General features: G+C 35.7%; 1 protein-coding gene across 4 annotated transcripts in view; it reads right to left on the bottom strand.

The window, feature by feature from the left end:
• Positions 1-25,482, bottom strand: part of KMT2E (lysine methyltransferase 2E (inactive)) — a 58,566-nt gene that overhangs the window by 28,130 nt on the left and 4,954 nt on the right. For 3 of the 4 annotated variants that reach the window (XM_084259950.1, XM_084259948.1, XM_084259946.1), the window contains exons 2-7: positions 22,692-22,749; positions 13,027-13,211; positions 5,854-5,965; positions 5,337-5,566; positions 3,586-3,666; positions 2,528-2,586 (exon numbers count right to left, since the gene is read on the bottom strand). In XM_084259950.1, the coding sequence (XP_084116076.1) occupies positions 2,528-2,586; positions 3,586-3,666; positions 5,337-5,566; positions 5,854-5,965; positions 13,027-13,097 (553 nt within the window). In that variant the 5' untranslated portion in view covers positions 13,098-13,211; positions 22,692-22,749. Of the gene's footprint in view, positions 1-2,527; positions 2,587-3,585; positions 3,667-5,336; positions 5,567-5,853; positions 5,966-13,026; positions 13,358-22,691; positions 22,750-25,482 lie in introns of those variants that run through there. The other variant, XM_084259947.1, reaches the window with a different exon arrangement.

Here is a 25,482-nt window from a genome sequence, read left to right as displayed (position 1 = left end):
AATATTGTTGTCTACACTGTGCCTTAACTTACTGTAAAGAATAATTACCTCAACCAAACATGTAATTACAGAGAGTTGTTTTGAGACACTCCTTCCTAACCTACATAACCTGCTTTCACTTTGGAGAGCCTTAGCAAGCACTCAAAGGGAAGATTTTGCATCTTGGAAGGCAAGACACAAACTCTGCAAGTTTCACAAGAAGTTATGGGCCCAGACTCATTTCCCCACAGCAGCAAGTGATTTCATCAGTGCCAGTTTCAAGACCAGACAGCTTGAGGCAACGTTCTTGAACAAGTCACACCTTTAGATACCTTAACTTAAAAACCCTCTAAACTCAAAGTCTCACAACCAACACCTCCCCTCTCCCCCTGCCCCATCACAAAAATACAACAGAGTCACAAACCCAAAGCATCAAGAATATAATTGACGAGGGGCTTAAGAGAAGGTACTCAATTCCACTGAACCAACTATGCAATCCAATGCTTAGTAAGCCACATCAGAATTACACTTTTACACCAGAACAGAAGAACAACAGCAGGCCCCAGAACAATGGGTTATAAATCTCGCCAGGAAAAGAAGTGATATGGTTATGCATAAAAGTTTAAGATTCTCATCAAATTTGTAGCACGCTAAACGTTCACATTAAAGCTCTGTTTTTGAGTCAAACTCATCTACTACTTGCTGACTACCTAAAACATTTCATAGATACATTGAAACTCATGTCATTTTGCTTTTCCTACTTGGAATTGTCTACAAAAACTGGCTGTTTTACTAATGGTAGATAGTTCATACCCAGAATTACTTTAATTAATATCTGTCAACACACAAAAAATGCATTTAGCCAAGAAAATATACTGGCTAAATGAAAATTAACTGGAGATACAAGCATATATTCAAGTTATGTATTACAAATCACAGTAATTAATACTGCACTTCTACTGAGTCTTAGACTAAAGGATTAGAATTTATCTGTTTTGATAAATAAGATTTGCCATTTACTTTTTTTTATGGAATGCATAGCACAGATTTAAAAGACTGATCATCAGGATTAAGGAGGGCTCAACACTAACTTCAAAGGTAAAAATCTCTTCAGCTTCTGCTAAGATTCTGACATGCTCTCTTCCCTTGAATTTATACTAAATCATCAGATAAGCATAGCTACAAATTGTGAGATGACTTAAATAGCTCAGGCCACCTGTCTCCCCCATCTTGTATGCAAATTCAAGTTCATTCTCATAATATTATACCACTTAGTGAACTCATTAATACCAAATGAATTATAAGAACACCTGTTTTGTTATTTTAACAGAATCAGAAAACAATATCAAAAAATACTTTACAAATTTTTTGTTAAAATGAAAACAGACGAACCAAAAAATGATTGCGGTATTCTAAGTAAGTCATTAATGCCTTTAAGGGATTTAAGGCAGCTTAGCACCAGACAGCAGGAAATGTCAACTGCACCAAGAACCACTATTATGCCCCCCCCACAATTCCAGGTCACACCCCTCTCTTCAGAAAATTCTGAAGACATATTAAGTAGCCATGGTACTACATGGCATTCTTCAGAGAAATCCTAACACACTCACACACTTTCACATACCCCAGTACTTCATGTTAATCTTAGGAGGATAACTTCCCCACAAACTGTGACTTTTGTAATAGACCTTGGAAGTATCATCTGTCAATCAAGAAGCCCAGGACATGTTTCAGTAATGGCTGGACCAAACTGCTGACAAGACAGGCTGGCTGAGTTTTGCAATTCTCTAAATAGTAGGAGAGCTAATTTCATAAACTATAGAGACTGAAATGGGCACTTGCACTACAAACTTTGTGTGCTTATCAAAGGTAAAAAACCCTAAAAACATCATGTAATTGTATTACCTAAATTTAGCAATTTGTCTTGCCATCAAAAACACACTAATACACAAATATAAATTTACCACCAACAAAACATAGTGAGGAATCCCTCTTAAAACTATGCTAGACTGCTTTAAATCTCAATGTAAAGTTATGTAATTCTTAGAGACAGGACTATCACTTGCAATGCAATAGTTTTAAGAGATTAGTATGAAGATATGAGTAGTATGAAGGGGAAAAAAAAAAAAAAAAGACCGAGCTGTGAAATTTTAAATATTTTTTTCTTTCAAAAAACAAAGCTGACTTGGGAACCCTTTCTTATCAGAGAGGAAACCTGAAATTTTTCCACCTGATCTTCAGTAGCTTACTCAAAGTATTCTGGTTACTGTAAAAGTTACATTCATTATAACCATGTTCAGACTGAATTATTCCAAAATGGTAAGAAAAAAGGCACTGGTTACAACCTTTAATAAACCACACAGAACCACAACTATTCTCATATATTCTTATCTTAGTAATGATAAAGTAAAATGAAAGGCATCAATTTACCAAACCTTATATGCTGAAGGCTACTGAAATTGCAGGAACCGTTTAGATACCCTTAAATCTGTAAGTTTGTTATTTATTTTATAAACTTTAATAAGGAAAAATCTTAAGCTTTACTCACCTGACATATTTTCCCTTTTCCTTCGTTGCAACAGCACTGCCCTTTCTTTATCTAAATTCCTGAAATTAAAACACAGGTTATTCCATTCTTTACACTTACACATCAAAACCTGTAAGTATTAAAACAGACACTTACACGGTTGCCATTTTTCATTGATTGTTAGAGTAAACAGTAGACTGTTTAGATACTTGGAAGAACAGCTGCGCTGTTCTGTTCAGTTTTAATGCAATGTACATAAACATATCTAAATATCTTGAAAACATAATGAAACTTGAGAGCTCAGAAGAAAGATTGACAGTTGGTCCACAGATTACAAATAAGCAGGCATTAAAACCATTTTCCTGCAGGTTCTTCAAAAAGATTGTCACAATACAAAACATATGTTCTATGACAAGGTCCAAAGAGAAACACATACTGTAATTAAAGTGTTTCTGAATACACATGTGCCTCATTCAGTTTTTAAATTAACAATCTGCAATTTAAGCAATAGGTGGCATTTTATACCTTATGTGACAGGTCAATATTGGTGGTCAGGTATAAGCCACCCACTACACAGAACAAAACGCCCTCCTCATCATATGGCTTAAAGTTTGGCAGGGGTGTATACAAATACTCATTCCAGATCAACAAATCCTCCAAGCGCTGCAGCTTATTAGAATGAGGCCATCAAGAAACAAGCAACAAACCAGACACAGAAATACTAATGCAGCAGCTGGCCCGACAACACCACTGTTAAGGATTCTCAACACGACAGCCGTGAAACAAAATATGGAATGGGCTGTCTACATATTGGTCAGCTTGAGAAAGAAGCCAGGCTGCAATTTTGATAAGCATTTCAATGTTTTATTCCTGATGCCTAGTGAGGTGAAACAATGACTCCTGAGAACAAGGGAGCAGAGACAGGTTAAGATCATCTGCATCTGCACCTTTAACTAGAACTGTGAGGATTATGCTACACAGTCTCTGTTTTCTCTCTTGAGTTATTCCAGGATCGCCTCTTCTAATATTCTCTACTCAAATGTAGTCATTTAGAGTTCAGTATCAACCAAACTACTCACCTTGGTTGACAACGTTCACACAGATATATGTCAGGAATATGCTGTCTGTCAATCCCCATGCAGTCGATGTGCTGCCAGACACTTAAAAAAAAAAAAGTAGTAGTTTTTAAGCACAATTTTTAAGATTGTGTGCATAATACACACACACACACACTCACACAGAGAGAGAGCGAGCCTTTTTTTTTTTTTTAATAATGCTCTTTACTCAGATTGAATAACTGCCTAAAACTACATCTCAATCACTGTCTTCGCCACCACTCTGCTAGCTGATTTTCTATTCCACTGATCACTGTTATTCCAATCTTGTGGCTGTCTCCCGGTGTCTCTCTGCTTCTTTAGACTCATTTTCCCTCTTGGAAATTTTTCTCTAACACTGGAAATAAAAAACGGTAAATTATCACAACAGAGAACAAGATAGAGACAAATACCCTCAGTAACAAGACTTATGCTTTACATAACAGGAACCTTGTTTTTAAATTGAAGGATTCAATTTCCTTTTATAAATATATACATTATTTTTATTCTTCTATATAATATATATACACAAATACATGACTTTATTTACTTACATATTTTTATAGAACATATAAACACATGTTTTTAAACACACACTTCAGGTGACTGATTGCACCACTACGCAGGTGGGAAGAGCTTTAACTGCTTCCCACAGTCAGGAAAGAGGGGCTGCCTGCTAAACTGAAGGCTAACCTAAGACAGTAGCTTATGCTCATCTCCAACGCTGCTAGAAGGGATTAAGATACAGAAGTTATCTTCCCACTTGTAAATTTATTACAACACTCTCCAACTCCTCACAGAGAGGATCTTCTTCAAAAGAAGCAGACTCTACCTAACAGCTGACTGCCTACAGCACCACTGCTGAAAGAACATCCAAATACATTTCAAAATAAGCGGTTATCAGAATCAAGGACTATCAAAAATTAACGAGCTTGTTACATAAGCAGACAGAAGAAAGGAACTCAAATTGTTTTAATCAGCTGTAACAGTAATTTTAGAAATGCATAACAATCTAACAAATCCATTCGTTAAGCATATTCAATGTAAAAATACAGCTTAACCCTGATTAAGTCCAGAAACGAGATTTGTCTTCAATTAAGTATAACCAAGTCCAAGTATTGATCATAGTAAAAGAAACAGGTGCTATTTGAATAGGTGTTTAAGTATGAACACAGTTTAGACATTTAATTTCAGCTTCTTCAGTAAGAATCTAGGTTAGTCTTTTTATAGTTATTAAAATTCTTAAACCAACGTCCTTTGAAAATTAAGTTATCAGAAAGATCATGCACAAAGAAACCAGTATTTGAGAAGTTTCTTTCAGGTTACATACTACAGTTTACTTGATTTACATATACATAATTTACCAAGATTCTTTATTACACAGTGCATGCAGACTAAGAACCGATCCTTAGGTCTTTATTTCACCACCCTAACAAGCAAACAAAACACCGAAGATTTTTAGAGAGGAAAAACACAAGACCCTTATTAAGCAACAATGCACAAGTAAAAGCATGAACAAATTAATATGAGCAGTCAAAGCAGACTGGAATAAAGCATAAAATACTCACTGGCCTTAACCAACTTCTTTGCCTATTAGCAAGGCACACAACCTTCAAACAGTTTTGATGGAAAGAAATTTCCTATGACTCAACATAATTAAAACACTGTTTACACTTACTTTCAGTGCATCTTAAAAGTTTTAAGTAGTTTTTGCCTTTTAAATTAATATTCATTACCTGCATTTGTCACAACAGATCATATATCCATCATCATGTGTAAAGCCACAAATGCATCTGGTAATATCAGTTCCATAGCTTCCATCCTCTGACGTACTGATGGTAGTAGCACTGGAGGTTTCATCAAAGTTGGGAGTGGTAAATATGCCTACTTCATTCTTGCTTATAAGCACTGATGGAGGAGGAGAAGCTGGAGGCGTTGGAGGAGGCCGAGCACCATAGTTATGGTCCTACATTTTTACAGAAAGATAAGTTATAGCTCTTAAATGTTCATACACTTAAGCCAAAAGAATCTCAAGATTTTTCTTTAGTAATTATTTAAAATTTATTTTCTGTCATTTCTCTTTTTTAGTCTCTCCACTATGTTTTACATATAAATGTACTACGTTCTGTATTCTGTTTCTAATCAACTGTCAATGCAACTCCCAAAAAGACATAAAAATGTAAGCATGGATTAAGAGATTTTCCAGTTAAGAACAGCAGATTTCTTATATAGAATATCTAGCATGAAACTTACTGCATAGGGCAAACCAATGTAACTGTGTGAATGCGAGCTGCTGGTATACAACTGGTGCGGATAACTGTTCGATTTTTCAACTACCACAGGGCTAGCTTCTACAGATTCTGGTCTGCAAGACAAAAGGCAGAAGAATAAATACAATTAATATGTATGTACAGGTACTTGTTGCACAACTTCTAAATAAATGCCTGCTGTTCCTGTTTAAATGAGTACACAAAAAAAGGGGGTGTGTGTGAGAAAAACCTCACACAGGCCCAGCTGTTCCCTTACCCCAAGGAAAAAGAAAACCTAACCCTCTATCAAAACAAGGCTGCTCAGGGGCAGAGAACTTGCCTCTGTAGTGTTACAATTCTTTTTTCTCAAGAAAGTACATGCTGAAATCACGTGACATAAGCCACAAATCTGGGACAGAAAAGCGTATTACATACTTTGTAAGGGAGTCACCAGTCTGTATGCTCAAGACTACAACAGAAGCTGTACAAAAGACTTCAGCTAAATTACAACACAATGATAGAAGCAGTAATTCCAAGAGATGCAAACTGATAGAGCTCTTCACTGCCACTAACCAATACTATTCGATTCTGCTATGACATCTAGTGGTAGCATTAGTGCACTACCCACAATGATTCATGCCAACCCGTGATGTTTTGTGGGGTGGGTTTTTTAGCTTTGGGGTTTTGTTTTTTTGGGGGGTTTTCTTTCTTTTTTTTTTTTTCCCCACTAAAAGGCAGGACAAAATATCAGTATCAAAGCTGCAGTGGCTTTTGACTCACATCCCAAACTAAGCCTGATCTGCTTTTCTGATTTTAGTTTTATTATGTATTATGCCTACTTCGCATCGTAGCTTACTTTCTTCAAAAAAATATGTTCGAGGACATAAGATAGTATTTCTGATTGTAAGTTGAAATAGGTATAATAGTCTTTTTTCTTAATATGGAGGTATTCAATAAAGCCTTTTTTTATGCCATTAGCTGACACGAGTTTGATGTAAAAGGACACCAGCAACTTTATTTGTTGGCAACGTTTTTTGAAGAACATAAATTAATCATTAGCTTTCAGAAAACAGAGTGCTTTCACATCTACTTGAAAGCATCCGACTAACATTGATTATTGGGTTTCCCCAGTAAGAATACACAATAAAACTGTTTAAAAAGAAACACTAGTTAAAAACACGACTGGGTGAAGACTTTAGTTGATAGAGTCCAAAGAAAAAAAAATGTTTTTTAAAAGACATTAACATCTCTTAACAATCACTGGGTGCCTGTTAGAGAGCAATGAGAAACACATAAGCACACAAATCATGTGAAGTACTAACATTAGAAATAAAACTTCTAACTAGCATGAGATGTTTACACATCTCCAACAACACCTGCTCTTTGTTACTTCATAAACACAGGACAAAAATCCTAATTTACTCTCTTATACCACTTCTGAACTAAAAAATAATTTTATTCAAAGTTTGGTTCAGTTATCTTCTAGAAGCAGCTCAGAATGATAGGTTCACCAAACCCACAACATAAAAAAAAACCCTGAAGAAAAAACAAACCAAAACGACAAGCTAACTGATAAAAGTTGGAAAAGCTATGCTTTCCAACAGATTTGACTTATTTACTGATGTAACTCATTGCTGCAGCAATCACACACCATTATTGTCATCCAGATATTCCTTCTGACAATGTAACAAATCAAAATGCCAATGAATGAGGCATTGACTATCACTCCATCATGGATATGACAGAAATTAGCTTGTCTTTGTCCGGTTCAAGAGGGTCTTGCTCACTGTATTGCTTCTACTGTTATTATTCAACATTTATTGAATGAGAAAAGCAGTAGCCTGGTTATTCTTACCCACTGTACGTTCCAATGCCCAACCTAAGTATCAAAAATACAGCAGACAGACTTACTGATATAGGACAGAGGGTAAATTAAGATGCAATCCATAAGCAACACCACAATTTATTTACCAGGTTTTTTTAATTTCAAGTAAGTATTACTACCCACAGCTTCAGTATAGGACCATTCAATGAAAGATACCAAGACGGAAATGCCCTGAAGAGACATAATGCTTAAGTTCACCAACTGGCTATTATTCTGACAGTTATTCGGAAACTCTTGCAAAGTATGAGGCAAGAAAGGACACTCTACCCCCCCTAAAGGAATTGTTACTTGCTCTAGCAATTTATAAACCATGGAAGAGAAACAAGTCTAATATCTATGGGCATAACAGTTGTGGGAAGCAGAAGCATTAATCTTCCAAAACCAAAATACAGTGAACATGCATTTATCCCCAGTTATTTTAATACTCATAAACCAGACTCAGATCACATGGTTAAAAAGGAAAAAGCACAATTAGACTTCATCAAGGAAAGCAAAAAAAAACCAACCCCCTACTCAGGAGAGTGGGAGAAGATTAGGTGAGACACAAAAGACAATTAGATCTATAAAAGAAAGTTTTAAAGTAGAGCAGAATCAACTTTCAGCAGCTTTCCTTCAAATGCCTATCAATGGAGGCCACAGATACTTCCTTGATTTACAACTGATGCTCACCAGAACTTTAACCATTCCATTTATCCACTCTAACACTAGATGGGAGGGGAGAACAGCGCAGAGAAAAATAAATATGGGAAAGAGGAGGTAGAGTGTTCACTGAGGTTAATCATTACAGGTTCCCTATACAGTCAACAGAAGAGTGTCATTCATCTCAAACAGTACAGAATGAGTATCAGTTCTCTGTAGAACTACAGAGACTTTTGAACTTTGGCAGACAGGTCTGCCAACACTTTAATGTGCCCTTCAGCAAATTTCTTGTTACAATTCCTCTAGCAATTATATGCATGACCCTGACTTTAACCACACACACTCTCACACTCCATAGTATCGTATGTCCAAAGGTCAAGGCCACCTTCTCAAAAAAAAAATCTCAGAATTGGGAGGTTTCTGAAGTAATACCTCTTGGTAAAATATTTACTTGTACAGCTGACTAAAGCACAAGACACACTTAAAAAAAAAAATTAACTCAAGTAGGAAGGCACTAACTATTATATTACAGACACTTCCTCTAATCCCACCACTGGCACTCCTACAGGCATCCCAAAAATGAAGTTCTGAGGAAGGAAAAGTGTAATCATTTAGATCAGAATGAGCATAATGAGGTTTTCCTTGCATTTTTTTTTTTCATGTAGGCCTGATCTGTAGCAGAATGAAATTCTAAGCAAACCACATTTTTTTTCAGCCTCTACTTAAACATCTGCACCCTTGGTATCTAAGAGAGGTATATATGGTATTTTTAGCTTTCATCAAAACTGAAATGTTTGAAGTTAGACTAAAATCCTAATATTATGACCTAAAAAGCCAAGCATTACCATGAAAAAGTGAACATGACATTTTACCAAAATGTCATACATGTATTTACCAAGTGTTGAGGTTAGTAATTCAAAACTGTAAAGTCACAATAACAAAATTAAAAGCACCACAAAAAAGCTTCCTCCATGCTCCTGAGCTACAATGATTTAAGACACTCCTGTAGCTTGAAAACAGGAACATAATTTCTTCAATAAGAAAAGCAAAGACACCTGTATTTTTAAAAACCTCTCAAGTAATTTTCATTTGGCAAGTGAGACAGCTCTCATGTTCTCTATCATTTGCTGCTATTCATATTTTAAGGTAAAATGCTAACAAAATAATCTGCACGTTGCCAGCAGATGGCAATAGTGAGAAATAAGCGCATGATGTCAGTTTATAAAAACTGAGTCCCCACAAGCTTATAGTTAACCTGTCATAGGGGAATCAACAATTCTAAGCAATAATCAGTTGTTCTTTACAATTAAAAAGTCCCATGTCCCCCATTCATTTTAAATACTGCTTTGTTTCTGATTATATAATAATTTAAAAAAAAAAGAGGAGGCAGTTTTTGACTAACACCCAAAATACAATCCGTCCTTAGAATTTGGGGCCTTCCACTACTCCTATAAAAATGTTGGTATTCAAATGAAAATGAAGTCTCACTAAACCTAACACTTTCAAAGGCAAGTATCGAAGCTTTGAAAACTTAGCTACTTCATAAAATCATTTGCCAAAGCTCAAAATAAACCCTCTTGCTTCCAAAGCTAGCTTCAGCAGCATCAGCCTGCCATACACCAGTCTGACAGGACTCATTTTGAAGGGGTTCAGTTTTGTTTTCCCTTTGTACCAGCACACCTCAGCAACATCTGGCTGAAATTCAGCTCTGATGAAAGAATGCAGTATTTTCTACTTCAAGACACTTCGACATCCGATAGGTTTCACTACCTAGACAACACAGAACCAAGCACTATGTTCTCTACCACAAAGCAGGTTCTGCTACCTAAATATCCCATAACACACCCTACAAATATAGGCTGGCCAAGTATCTTCTGTAGGAACTGGCAAACTTCCCATTGTCCAAAAATACAACAAGAAGAAAAAACCCAAAAAACCCACAACCCCTATTCCAACAACATTAATGGGAGGGTACATTTATGACTACACTGTTCATTATCTTTTCTCCTTGATACTGAACTCAATGCAATGATCTATGCGTTGTGGTTATTAGCTTCATTATACACATCCTCCCTCTAGAAACACAAATATTAAAAACAGGAGAGAGCAGTGCCATTAATGGCATTTCCCAATGTGTAGCTTATACTCATGCTTTAAGATAGACTAACACTCTTAAGCTAAGAAACACACATTTTGAAACTTCCCAAATGGCTAGTTCTGCTCACTATTACAAGATCTTTAACAGTAAGAAGTCACACATACCCATCTTCAGTAAGCCTTTTACAAACAAAAGCAAAATACACACGGGTTCAGACTACTATGACACTATGAAGATCAACAAATGCACCACTGGAGAGCTCACTTAGGTACAAGTAATAAAAGCTAATCTCTACATAGTTTCACTTTTTTTTTTTTGTAATTTTAGCCAATATCTGGTATCATATATGTTATCCACTCTATTAATATGTTAGCTAGTTTGAAGCATAAGGAAAAAATTCTCAGCACTAAGAGAGCAGACTAAACTCAAGAGTTATTTCCTGGGCTCCTACATAATCAGGTTTTGCCAATCCCCCATTCTTGTGTGTGCTCATGATTCAGCAACTGATGAAGCAATACCAGACCTGTCAGTCATAGTGAAGAAATTCTAACTCCTCCCTCTTGGGAAAACCCCAGAATTTGCTCATGGACAATACATGATTGCCATCAATACAATTTATATCCAACATGCTACCTCTGGGAAGAAAACATAAAGAAGGGCATGTAAATCACATATATGCTGATACAAAAGGCTTACAACTGCATAAACTGATAGAATAGGAACACACCCTGTGTCATACTTCTTTAGACAGTACCATGGCTTTTAAATCACCATAAGCAACTACACAATTTTTCTGATTAAGGGTAGCAGAGATTACATGAATTAATCTAATTGGTAACAGTCACTTAACATATGAAGAAAATCGGTTTCTAACTGGGTCAGCATGCCACAGTATCTAGCAAGTAACACGCTGTGAACTCTATCTTGTGTATACTGACAACTCTATTTGTTTTAATTTCAGCATGTGTCTGCAAGGAATGTCAGCAACCTCAGGAATCATGACCTTCTCTGAGCATAAAAGAAAACCACAGGAAAAGATAATGAAAAGAGTTGTGAAGAGGTCACTCCAGTTAAACTGCCTGCACCAAGCAAGCAAAACAACTTAGAAAATTTAATGACATAAAGTGGCAAATGGCAAATTCTTAGTTTTTTTTCCAAATAAATAGCACAGATGTAGAATAGCCTCATCTATAACTGAGACCACAAGAGAAAAACATGCTCTTAAAAAGCTGTTAAACTCCACCTTATAGAGTTTATTTTTTTATTATGAAAGATAGAGGCATGTATGCAAAGTAAGTCTAATCCATTGTTTTAGTATGTAAATCAAGCAAATGTATTTTTGTGGTAACCAAAGGGAAAACCTTTAACATTGTCTTCCTCTGACCCTTTTTGTAGCAAAGGGTAAGAACATCTCAGGTGGTTAAAATCAACCCAAAACCCCAATTTAATATAAATTATGAATTCAACTTTGTTAGATCTAGTGAAATTAACAATTAATCTTGTATACATGCAGGTAAGTATACAAGATTCATTGTGGCTTACACAAACTTTCTTAATCTTTAATACTACCTTTAGCAATTTTTTACATGTTTTCCTAAAAACAACTTAGCCATCATATATTCTACTAATGCAAAAGCAACAGAAAAAAAAATGAGAAAAAAATACAGATACTATTCCGAAATATACAGACCTCAACAAGATGATGCACCTATCCACACCAGTAAAAGCTGTAACCGAACCCCAGTCTTTGACCTCTCAAAGCTGTCCAAAATGTTACTTGACAGGAAAAATCTCTAGTCAGACATCAACAATACTTGAACTCTAGTTTATCTACTCTACAGATTCAGATGCCACTAGTGAAAAAAAAAAAAAAAAAAACAACAAACCCAAACCCACGAAAAAACCCACAAACCACCAATCCCACCAAATTACCAAAAATAACCTGAAGCATGCCCCTCCAACCCTACACAGAACAATCTACCACCCAACAGACCAAAACCACACAAAACCCAGGAATTCACTATGCTTACTGCATGCAAACCAAGAGCTTCTTCGATTCAGGATTTCATTTGCTCTTTGTAATTCTTTATATATATACTTCTCAGCAGTTGCTAACTGAAATGAATGATTAACAAGTGAATTTCTACTAGCTTCTCAATAACTTTGTGAAGATGTGGTATTAGACAATTAAGCTGGACCTTCAACTGTCAGAATTAAAGGCATCTTTGTCTAATTACTACCATTTTCCTGCAATTTAACACACAAAATACATTTACCTTTCTTACACAAGAAATCAAAAATATTTTGTAACATAAGGTAAAAGGAAAGTGAAATGGTAAAATATTAAGTATGAAAAGTAAACCAGGCATCATCTGTATTTCTCTTTTGTTCTCCCTGAAGAAGAAACTAACTTAAGTGATGGTTATTAATTTAAGTAATTAACAATTCAGTAAGACTAAGGAGATTCCAAAGTCCTCTCTTACTGTATTAAAAAATACTCACTAGGGAAAAGAATTAAAAATAAGGGAACTTACAAATTATGTTCACATACTTACTCTGAGCCTGCAGCCATTTCCAAATAAGAAGAATCTGCCGTGTCAACCCCCAACGGGATCACTATGCTCATGACGTTCGTTTCTGATAAATTCGATTACTACGGAGTCCTATGCATTGGTATCCAAAACACTGGGGCATGCCAGCCACAGTGCTCATTGCAAACATCTAAGTGCATCCACAAACCCTGTTAAAAAAAAACACAAACAAAAAGCAGAAGACTGAGTCAGTTCACTTTAAAAAACAGGCAATTTTACTATTAAGAAAAAGAACCCCATAAACTAAACAAAAAAACCTTTTATCGGTCACAATTATTTCAATTTTACATAAGCAAAAAACATTCAAAAACATTCAATCTTCTTTAAAAGTTAACTTGAAATATACTGACTTTAACAGCATGATAATCTTAAGACCTGAACTTACAAATACTACAAACTAACAAAAGTAGTATTGCCTTTGTTTATTACAAATAAAATATTCTGCACGTTTAGTAAGATGACAAAGGCTCACTTTATGGCAGACCTGAATGCCATGCAGATTTACTTACTGCTCTATATTGTTAGAGCTCAGTTGCTGGAACTTTCAAAACAGAAACCTTCTTAAAGAATTTAAGTATTTCTTGGAGAGCATTTTTTAAAAAAGGCTAATCAAAATTAAACAATTTTTAGCATCTACAATATGAACTAAGGATGTTAAAAGAAACAATGTTAAATTCGATTTTGTATTTCTTTAAGCCTAAATCACTGTAATGATTCACAACAATAATATGAAACAATACCCTCCTCATTTTAATACCTCACCATCAGAAGATTCCATGTTCATCGTGTGCAGCTTCTAAAATTATTTTAAGTAGTGAACTAAAAAAAATTCAGTGGTATTTTTTAATTGTAGAGCAAATCAACAATCTGCTTGACTCGTACAAGTCAATTCAACAATCCCACCTGTATGCCAGGTATTACCAGTCTCCCATTCCTCCTACAGAGTAGGAGGTAGAAAACACAGCCAAGTATAGGAGAGGAAATGCACACAGCACTTCAGCTGTCTCCATTCACAGATTAATAAACTAATCCATTTTTATACCCTAATATAGACCAGGTAATTGAAGCAAAATACCCCCATTGTCAGTACTTGCATAATGAGTAATTGCAAACTCCTTCCAAAATGTTGGAGTTGCAAGAACACAGACCACTTTGCCATGATGCACATAATGCCTAATGCACTCCATCTGACAAAATATACTTCGTTGCAGTCCAGAAAAAAAAACAAGAGTTTTGAGATCAAAATATTTATAATAAGAGAAAGCAATCAAGCCTCCAGTAAAAAATGGGGTACTTCAAAAAGGGTTTCAGAAAAAGCACCGTGGACTTAAATCTGTATTTGCTCCTTTTATTGATAAAACTGGTATCTTCAGGGTGATGAAATGGCATCTACAGGACACCTCTAAGGTATGAATTGGCACCAAGTCTTCATGTAACTTCCTCAACATTTATCTCACTGCTACAATCTGGCAATTAACATCAAACACACTTTGCTTTTAAGTACCTAAACCTTCCACCATTCATTCTTCCCCTACACAACAGAAGTTGTATTTCAGTTCCATTGTATGCAACACCACATACAATGAACTGGGAAATCCGGCCAAGTAGCCATTGATTATCTTGCCTTCCTCATTTAAACACTGAGCGCTTTCTTATCAAATACCACAAAAGTCAAACTATGTCACCAGCTATGCATAACATTAAGAAAACAACATACCATTTTCAAAAATAAGCAGCAAGTAAAACCTGTTAAACCAGAAACAGGTATAGAATTTTTTTAGTAGCATGCAAAAAAAGAAACCACAAGCCCCTCTTACAGTTCAGGTGAGCACTCATTCTGCCACCATATAGTCATAGGGTAAAACGTTGAATGGCCTCATCTACAACTTAAAAGAAGTATCAGATTACCATTTACTTGTTGCTTTTTGCTTTTTCAAAGTAAAACAACTCTTTTAATTCCTACGCTATCACTGAAAGGAAACCAACTTTTTATACCTAGGTAACTTGGTTATAACAAGTCAAGGGGTGTTCCATTACTAACTGCAGTTTCACCTATGCTAACAAATCATCATAATAGAATTTCATTTTATGCTTATTATTAGATAATTATGAAAAACAGTTTTAGTGTATTTCAGAGTAGGTCTGAAAGACATGCTGCACATGACTGCCTGGCATCAAGATCCTCACTTAAGACATTTCCTGCGCTTAAAATTGCTTTTCATGGTGGTGTGCTTTTTCTTAATTGAATTCTCTTTAAATACCTGTGACCAGGTAGAGTAAAAACTGGAAATTAATGTAGACCAAAATGCCTGGGAGACCAATGGAAGTGAAGAACCTGCCTTAGACAGCTACCTTGTTTTATGTAAATTTGCAGATGTCATAGCCCACAATGGTCATGTATTTAAGTGACCTTCATTGTCAACACAGAAAAAAGAAATACTGTTATCAAATCAAATGAAACTTGGGTTGTTTGAGGTTTTTTTCAAGTAACACAGAAAAAGAAGAGAGCTATATGTATGTTTTGAGAGCTATGGATAGAAAATTAACTGCTAATGTATGGCCCAGTTAATGCCATTATCTCTGACCAAACTCCAGGAAGAAAAAAAATAAAGGGTGGGATGATGACAACAGAACCAAGATAAACTTCTCACCCTACTGCAAGCTACTAAAATACATCTTTAAGCCTTAGTGAGAATTCACTCAACAGCTCTAAGACTAATCTACACTAAAATCAGACTTCAGAAACTCAAATTTCTTTTGCTGAACAGAATTAAACAAAAGTTGTTTAAACTAAAGGGAAACGGAATATAGTTATAATACTACCTTGTTATCTTTTACCACTTAAAGATTTCAGGTCTTCAACAAACACACTCACACCACCATCCAATGCTTTTCCTCTGCCTATAATAGTTAGCTATGAAAGAATGGAGGCAGTCATTGGCCTACAATACCTATACAGACGAGTTACGTCAAACAAACATAGCTTGTTATTTATGAGTAGCCAACCTCAACGAATTCCCGTAATAGAGGCAGTGGGAGACCCAGGATAAATTCATTACACTATGTCTGTTTCACAGAACTGTGACCTTACAGGCCATCCAATGATTAACAAAGTGATGTCGTATTTAGGATGAAGGAAAACAACTATTTTCTGTCATGTCAGAACCAGAAGCACTTTTACGAGACACTGAAACATCTCCATTGTTTTTACTGGATTATACTACAAAAACTGGGAAATTCAGAACAGAAAATGCAACCACTGGGAAACATTCTTCCATATCCCCTTAAATGTGATTGCTTTTTCTTTGAAGCAAAATAGATGAGTCATAAAATGCTATCTGCTATCGTAACATGATGCCTTCAATTTCTGCAAGTACACATTTATTTCGAGCCATTATTCTTTCAGCATTTTAACAATATGCCACCCATGGTCTTTAAAAAACTGGTTTCATAGGTGTGTTTCATTTAAGTAACTGGCCAGGAGGAGTGGAAAGAAGGGTGCTAGAAACAAAGTCTTCCTACAATCCAACCAGATTTATGACACACAACTTACCATTTAAGAAGTCTTTTTTCAGGCAGAACACCAATTTTAGAGGTACCACAATGGTTTGTACAGTTAATTTGCTGGAAATCTAGTTAAAAATAACTATATAAAAATCGATCCAAACTTTAAGGATCACCTCTTTATTGGGCAACATAGCTTATCCACCATACTTAAATCTCAATAGTAGAGGAACTCCCCATCTTATTAGGGCCCAATCTATTCTTTTAGTGATAATACACTGTAAGCTTTCAAAGAATTTTGGCAGTTAAATTCATCAGGTTTTCTTCATTATCATCCTACCATCAAGTATTACTTATTTGAAGGGAAACAAAACTAGGTTTCATTTAATTGCAGGTAAAAAGTTTACCTTGCCCTAATATTGTTTTCATCTAAAAAAAAAAATTCTTGTTCAAACTAGTTAAAGCATTTATCTTGTTCAAGATCAATCTTCTGCAAGAAACTTCTCACACTTCACCAATCAATAACACTGGTTTACATTTTCTATGGCAGTTGTTCTTCTCTGTACAGAATAGAGTAACTTTGACTTAATAGTTGTATCAAGTTCAAAATATTTGAAGCTTCACCGTACTTCTTGTGATCAACTTTGTTTACGAAATCAAAACCTTTTTTAAATGACGTGTAGTCTAACAAGAGAGGTGTATGAGTGCAATACATTCAAATTATTCATCTGTGTGGCTCTACACAGAGAACATCATTTATACATTAAATAACAGAAAGTAACTTACGTATTACCCCTGAGGTATTCCACTTACACAACATTACTCTGTGGTCTAATGAAGTCCACATGTTTCCTTTCTGCCATGTCCTTCTAAGATAGCTGTGTGACAGCAGAAGGAAAAAAAAAAACTTCTTCACTTGCACATGCAGGAGCAGGAAAAAGAAATAGAGGGCTCAACTACCAAATCAGAAAGTCTATCTCCTGAAATTACATTAGTACTTTTGAACTTAATCGTACAGGGTCTAAACATTCAAAACAAGGCAACTGAGTTTTGATCAGATGTTGGCAGAAAAGAACTCCAGTTCTAATTTTATCAGCATGCCTTTTTTCCCTCCTTTCACTTACTTCTTGTAGGACCATCAAAAGCTATATAGCAGTTTCAGGAAACAAGCAGATGACAGATCACCTAGACAGAAAGTACACTTGAAAAATAAGAACTTGAAATCTAGCCAAACTGTCCAGATGACTCCAACAAGGTTTCATAATCCCAGCTATCAATCATCCTTTAAGTGTCAGGAGTCCAGACAAATTCTTCCATGGCATTTTCCATCTAAGTTTCTTTTTGTTTCTCTTATTTGGGTTTTTTGGGGACTGCTCTCCACCCCCGCCAAAGAGGTAGGAAAAATATTTAAGAAACCCCAAACATTTAACTACTTTTACTTGCATTTTCTTTTATAAATTCAGAAATCTGACTTCCCAGCACTTCTATTAAAACAAAGTCATGCTATAAATCTGATCAGAGAACTCTGACTTACCTTTATTTTTATTAATCATGAAGTGTATTTTTCAAACCAGAAGCAGCCGAACAGTACTTGCTGTACTGGGAAAGGTACAACTCAGACTGTTGTATGCTACACTGGTAGATCACCTCTTCAAGACGTTTAACATCTTTTAAGGAGGGAGAGGGAAGAAGAAATAGGACTAAGAAGCCTGACAGACCTATGCTGTATGCTAAGAATCCTAAAGCTCTCATAAACTTTTCATAAAAATCAAAGATAAGAGGTGGTGGAGGCACCAGGATCAGCATTTTTTTTTTTGCATTAAAAAACTCACACCCCTAAAGAGAAATTAATAAATCAAGATAGTATTCTGTATTTGTTACAAGGTGGAGTTGTGTTTTGGTTTTTTTTTTTAAATCCACATTTATCCATAATTCTAGGATAACCAAAGGGGGAAAAAATTAAAGAAAACTGGTTTTAGTGCAACTGACAGCTTTTTACACATTGTCATTGTTCCTTGTCCTTCCTTCCCTGATTTCCAGATTCTGTTGTCATATGATAGACACTAAAGACAAAAAAAATTTAAAAGTTAGGGAAAAAATCCCCTATGGAAGTCATGAATATAATTCAAAGCAAGATGCAGTAAGTTTATTTTCTATTTTATAACAGGACACCAGTGAAATAATTAAGCTTATTATTATTTAGCTCCAGTTACGCATTTTCCACATACTAAAATTACAAGAGCACTTGTGTACGTTGATCACTAGAACTTATATTCAAGTTTCTCACATCAGTAGGCATTACAAAACTATAGTCTTTTTATTCCTGTTTTTATGACTTCAATATACTAGAAAAAAATACTGAAGAATTTCATTGTAATTGCCTCTATCAGTCACTATCCATGAACAATTACAAGATGAAAAAAGTAGTTACACAGTTTTAAGACTTGGGATTCCAGCACAGAATGCCTCTGCAGAGAGAATTACCAGGGCCTCCCTAAACGCAGAGCAGAAATTTAAGGGAGAAAAATCTAATTATAATCAGATTAGCTTATAATTACTCTGAGTATTTCATGAGAGGAAACAGTGCTAGTTTAAGATAAATAATTAGATATATACTGATGCATGAAACTTTACCTCCAAGTCCTTACCTAATGTTACTGAAGATTAACACACTAATGAAATTACCATCTCTATACTGTGTGCACTCTGCATCTTCACAAGCTCTAAACACAAAATATACTGGAAGGAAAAAATAATCAAAACCTAAGCTATCTACACATGCCAACTGTCTTTCTTTAAAAGGAAACTGATATAATATAAAATACATATTAGAAAATATGATAAAGGTGAAAAGTGGTAACTTACAAACATTTACTAACTGATATGTCTGAGAATAATTATCATCCTGCGTATGTGAGAAGTTACAGCCTGTGTTTCCAACTTAAGGAGAAACATACAGTTCATGTTTAAGCAGAGCTTATTTCCCCTGAGCATACATACATGAAAGGCTCTTCCCTGCTGAACCCAGTGTACAGGTAAATCCATTGCCTCACACCCTTTAAATACTGGGGGGGAGGGGTTGGGGGGGAGGGGGGGGGGTAGGTAGCATTTCCTGGAGCAGTATTTAAGGATCAGAATGCACACAGTATACATATTCTTTTTTAAGTGATGTGACCAAATCTAAAGGTATTATCCTGAAACTTATTGCAACAAACATTACACTACTGAAACAAAATTATCTGTACAGTCAATTTTCCACTTGTGTACAGACTAAGAAGAGAAAGCACAGAGAAAAGTGAACAGATTTACAGATAAAAACTACACACACAAACAGTTGCATGAGTTAAGTAAGAACTTTTAGTTTAACCAGCACATGATGCTAATCTGGTTGTAATGTAGAATCCATTTGAATGTAAAAGCAATCTACCTGTAGTAACACAGCACTAAGTCCAACCCCGATCTTCCATTTGCTCCTAGTAGAAAATTCATGCCACTCTGGGTACTGGTCGGCTCCAGAGTCACACAAGATCACCCTGAAACTAACTACAGTTTCCCATCTCAACGGAATCTTTCAGGTAAGATGCAGACTCCCAAGATTGTACTACTGCTCTCAGACCCCTAATGACTGCTGCTAATCTTGGCACTGTTTATACAAGTCATCTCGTTACCTGAGATAGATGACCAAAAGGTCGTATTCTATTTTCTTACCACACCAGGAAAAATAATCTACAAGGTGTACTGGTGCCTTACTCCCCTTAAAATTGCTTTCTTTGTTTGGGGAGGTGGATAAAGACATATTTTAAGTGCTGCTACTCAGTAGATCACATAGGAACAGAGTTATGTACTTTAAAAATGAAGAGACACCAAATCAAGCCTACTACATACACTAGGGAAAAGGCCCGAAAAAATAGGAGACAGACACTTAAAAACATCATCTATGCCTAAGCTGTCTTTTACTGAGCATGCCATGTAAACATTTTCCTCTCCCCTCCCCACGATTACATCATATGTGCATACATGTTTTGCAATCACTAGCAAAAGCAACTCTTGTCACACATTCCTTCACATTTACAAGCCAATTTTAACCTGTAGTCCCTGGAAGCACCTTGCCACAAAGAAATGCACAGGAATCAGTCTAAGAAGTGATATACCTATACCCTAGCACAATCTACACAGGAGAAATGTCAAAGTAAAAATGCAGGTATCATTACAGTGTGTCATGGTACACAAATCCACTGTGAAACACTGTCCTGCACTGTCACAAATCCAACACACTGAGCTATCTTACTTGCTGTCCCTGCCTTCAATCAGATTTTAAATTATAACAAAAAAAAAAAAAATTTGGGGAGAGGTGTTGCAAGAAATAAAGAAAATATTAAGAAGCTTTTACTAAAATAAAATTGCTTTCTACTACTGCCCTGTGCACTCAGATCTCTAAAATAGTTACGTTATTTGGAAAAGTAGTGACAGAAACTGACATTTTCATGGTATACTCTAGATGGCCTTCAAATAACAAACTACTCTGTGTGTCCGCCCATGTGAGTATATATATGTACATACACACAAATCTAGAAAAAATATGCAGTACATATATGCATAAAGGCATGTATCAAAGTAATCTGAATATTTATTTACTGCTGTCTGTTTCTAAGGAGATAACACATCTTTAATCAGACTAGAAGCAGAATACATGAATAAATGACTAATCTTACCCACAAGGAAATTCTTTGTTTCCCCTGACATGCTCCATCATGGTACAGATTTTGCTAAGACATAAAGAGGGGTATCCAACTTCTAATCGTTATCCCACTGCAGTTGCAGTATGAAATATGCAGGCTTAGAAACAACTATGAGTCCATATTCAGGCCTTTGCTACTGTATGCTGCTCCCTATGGTAATTTAACAGATATGTTAGCAGTCTACTTCAAATATACACTGAAGCAAAAAATGGTAGTAGGTAAGACATAGTAGGCACACTCAAATACAATAGACAAATCAGGACCCATTAATGAACAAGTCCTACAAATCACACAGAAGCAGCAACTACTTTTAAAAGAAACCTAGCTTCCTATGTATTTATAATTTTGCACAAACATTCCCACTGACCTCACATTCGCTATATTCTATATCCCACTCACAACAATATATTCTTCCTCATCACAGTATCAACTGGTGCTGCCCTTACTCACAAGCCCCCTAACCTCCTCTATCATCTGCACTGACCTAAACGTTGCCAGTAGTCAGATCCCGCCTCCACTCCCTTCTCACATACCCTGTCAGACAGCCAGTAAAAGAAGAAAAAAAACGTACCACCTGCTATGGTTGTTTTAGAGCTACATACATGACAGATAACGGCTAAAATGATTATGCTTCCTCCCCCCTGCTTCTCCCAGGACACTGCTTATAGCTGCCCCTTTCCACTCCTTTTTGGATTTTCAATAAGCTTCAGAAATCACAAGGGAATGAAGTTCCTGACTAACAAATTTTGAAGTTACTGGTTGCACTGACAGAGACCTAGCAATCATTAGACCAGTTTATTTAAGAAACATTGCTGTTACAGCCAAACTACTACAGGGTTAGGCTCCTCCTCCTACTTTGCTTTTAAGCCAGTACCAATACAGAGTAAGAATATCCACAGTGAAGAGTCTGTTAGCATGTTTATGAACATCCTGATACAACACATACAGGACTTCACATTCAAAGACCTCAGTCACATTTGTAATGGCAGCCAAACTTCATGAATAGGTCTCGAGTTTGGGATCTAGAACAAAGAGGAAAAAACCCTGCCTCCTGCATGGTATTCAACACTCACAGAAAAAAAAAAAAACAACTTCAGTTTCTATTACATATCAATTCTTCAGCATACAGGTCTTTACATGCATTACACCAACTCTAGTCAGTGGAAAGAAAGCTGATCTTTCAAGCAGAAGCCTAGAATCAGTCTGCCAGTTTGCAAAGTACCTGCCATAAAGTACAACTAGTTTCCACTGGCTGTAGGCTATCTTCCCTTTACTATTTGGTCCAGGAGTGCTGCTCTTGTGCATTCCTGAAGTAGTAATGGAAAGTGATCTCTCTTCCTCAAATATTTATGCCAGTCAACTAAAACATGGAAGTCTTCCCCTTACCTCTTCTCTCTCTTCACTCCTCCTTTTCTTCTCAGTGGAAGTTAGACAAAATACAGGACTAGGAAGAGAAAAAGAATCAGTGGTAGAAGGGAAATACAGAAAGTATAGGAATTAGTTTACTAAAGAGAATTCTATCAAAGAAGCTGTAAGATGAGGTATAAGGAAAAATACAATGCTTACAGATTTCTGATTTTATATTTACAGAAATCACTCCCCAAAACTCAAAATTAACTGCCAAACACTTGATGCTCACAGAAGACCTGCCATACTTCCTAAAATAAATCACACAAAAAGGCCTATCCATTCAAAACCTGTCAATCATTTGAGTTGGAGAGTCAAAGAATTGTAAAACACAAGACATTAAGAAGAATAATTGGTAGCAATATTACTTATTCCTTCAAGTAATATATACCTAACATCAGTTTGTTACACTGTATGATGGACAATTCCTATAAACAAAAATTCAGAGGTTAAGAAACAAATTAAGTAGTTTCCCAGTAAGAAGATCTTGGCTTTCAGTAATTCTTTGCATCAGCGGTTTTAATGCAAACATTTTTCTCCATCTACAACAGTGGTTAATAACTGTGGATTAAACTTACAAAAAATGCCTGTGACTTACCAATTCTTCTCAGAGAAAACATTATTTACACCTTAAATTATTATTGACAAACATGTCCAAATAAGAAGCATTTCTGCAAGTACGTGCAGTCTCTAAGAATACTTCCTAAGTCATGTCTACAGCCATAAGTACTTTTTTTTTTTTTTTTTTTACTAAATGTAACAGTATTTCTCATGGTGATTTAAGTCACTAAGAAGATCTAAATTCTAAGGCCCAGTATTTCTACAAAGATGAAGCAGTTTTGTTTGGTTGGGATTTTTTGATGGGGGCGGGGGGGGGGGGCAGGGGGAGAGCAGGGGTGGAAGGAGGGATATAGACAGATGGGTAGGGGGACATGTGGCTACAAAGACATATTGGTATTGCCTTTAATAATCTTATTTTGCTGGTTTTGTTAGATCAAATTATTTCTTTTTTCTATGCTGCTTGCCAAGACTTCAAAGACTACTGTAATTATTAAATGCCTACTACAGAAGTAGTAAATTCTTTTCCCATATTTAAAGCCTGGCATTTCAGCTAAGCAAATTTCTATTTTGACATAGTTTCACTTAGACAGGTTCCAAAAACTAGACCCCCTGTTTTATCAGTAGCATTTGACTTACATGAAGAGCACTTTGATTTTTACTTGTGGAAGCAGTTTGTAGGCATTCACCTAATTGTTACACTTACGTCTAATATTCCAAACAGAAGTCAGAAAGTTGTACTCTTCAAACAGAAATTATTTATTTCTAGCAGTTAGAACAACACATTAATGTAATTTTAGCCACATTTCAACCTGAACTTCTTGGTAACAACTGGCCAGTACTTCAATGCTCTTCACTAAGATTTTGGGAGGAAGAGGGGCAAGAGAGGGTGAGGGAACAGATGGAGGGAACTATGTCATGTTCAAGGACAGCCAAAAAAATTATGTAAGTTTAGGTTCAAAAAGTCTTTCCTGCTTTCAAAAAAACAAAACCCAAATAATTTTTCAACTGCAATTATCCTCCAGAACTGTATTAACTGATTTGTTACAAAATCTAGATTCCATGCATTTCCACCTTTATGCCTTTGTGTTTTCAAAGGAAATCTCCGCACTTATTTTTAATTGTCGTAACAAAGATATGAAATACATCTTAGAATGAGCACAAAAAAGAAATTCTGCCCAGCAATAGAAGCAGGAAACGGCTTTTGCTTTTCAACACTACTGCCACAGAGGAGCAGGGGAGAACAAGCCTTGCAGTTTATCTTTTATTTGTCTTCCAACACAGATGTGAATGGAAAGGAGGAGACAACAGATAACGAACATTATAAAGAAAACCCACTAGTCATTCATAAAAATCCGCCATAATGAGAAAGAAGATTCTCATGAAGTGTTCCTACCCTAAACAAAAGATAACAAATGAGCTATATTAGTCGGTTGAGTATCTGCGGGAGGAACCTTATCCTTTTAGCTAGCAAAATAACTGGCTTTATTGTTTATCTAAACACAAGTATTTACATTTCTTTCGCTGTGCTAGAAAGATAGGATTTGAAAACAGGAGAAAGTTGTAGTTGCTCTGTACCTTTCTCAAAAGCAGTAAGTTATTGCAATTCTTATGTCTTCACCATTGGTTTAAGTAGAACCTACTGAAAACATTCCTCACTGAAAAAGTTTCTTTAGACCAACAGTTAAGACAGGATTAACTGTCTAGACTTGGAATATCATCTGTCTTGTGATACGGTTTTAAACACTGTCCCATTATAACCATACTACTAAGGAGTTAGCTTATTCTGTCTACTCAAGGCAAGTTAAGAGCATCACTCACACTTAAAAGTAAAAAAAGTATCTTGAGATAGTCAGGTTAGAGGAGTTAAAGAGTAATGCACACAGAACCAATTTAAAATATTCAGAGCTCCTCAGCATAAGAGATCCAAACCTACCATCCCTATAAATATTTTTAATTCTCACATATATATATATTATTTTCATCACTTTCTATGACTGATGAAATAACCAACAATGGACCATAGATTACAGGTTCTCCTTCTTAAGTTGTAATAAAAGTAAAATAATGTCATTAAAATCTAGTCTTATCATCTTGTCTTAAGTGAACTGGAGAGTAATTTTCTTTTCAGATAAAGACATAAAAGTGAATGATTACCCAGGCTATAAAGGCATAAAACAATACACAAAACTACAAATGAGAATGAAGTTTT

The sequence above is a fragment of the Gallinula chloropus genome, assembly GCF_964237585.1.
Source record: "Gallinula chloropus genome assembly, chromosome: 1".
Taxonomy (NCBI): domain Eukaryota; kingdom Metazoa; phylum Chordata; class Aves; order Gruiformes; family Rallidae; genus Gallinula; species Gallinula chloropus.
The sequence above is the reverse complement of the archived record's forward strand: the minus strand, read 5'-3'. Positions and strand labels throughout refer to the sequence as shown.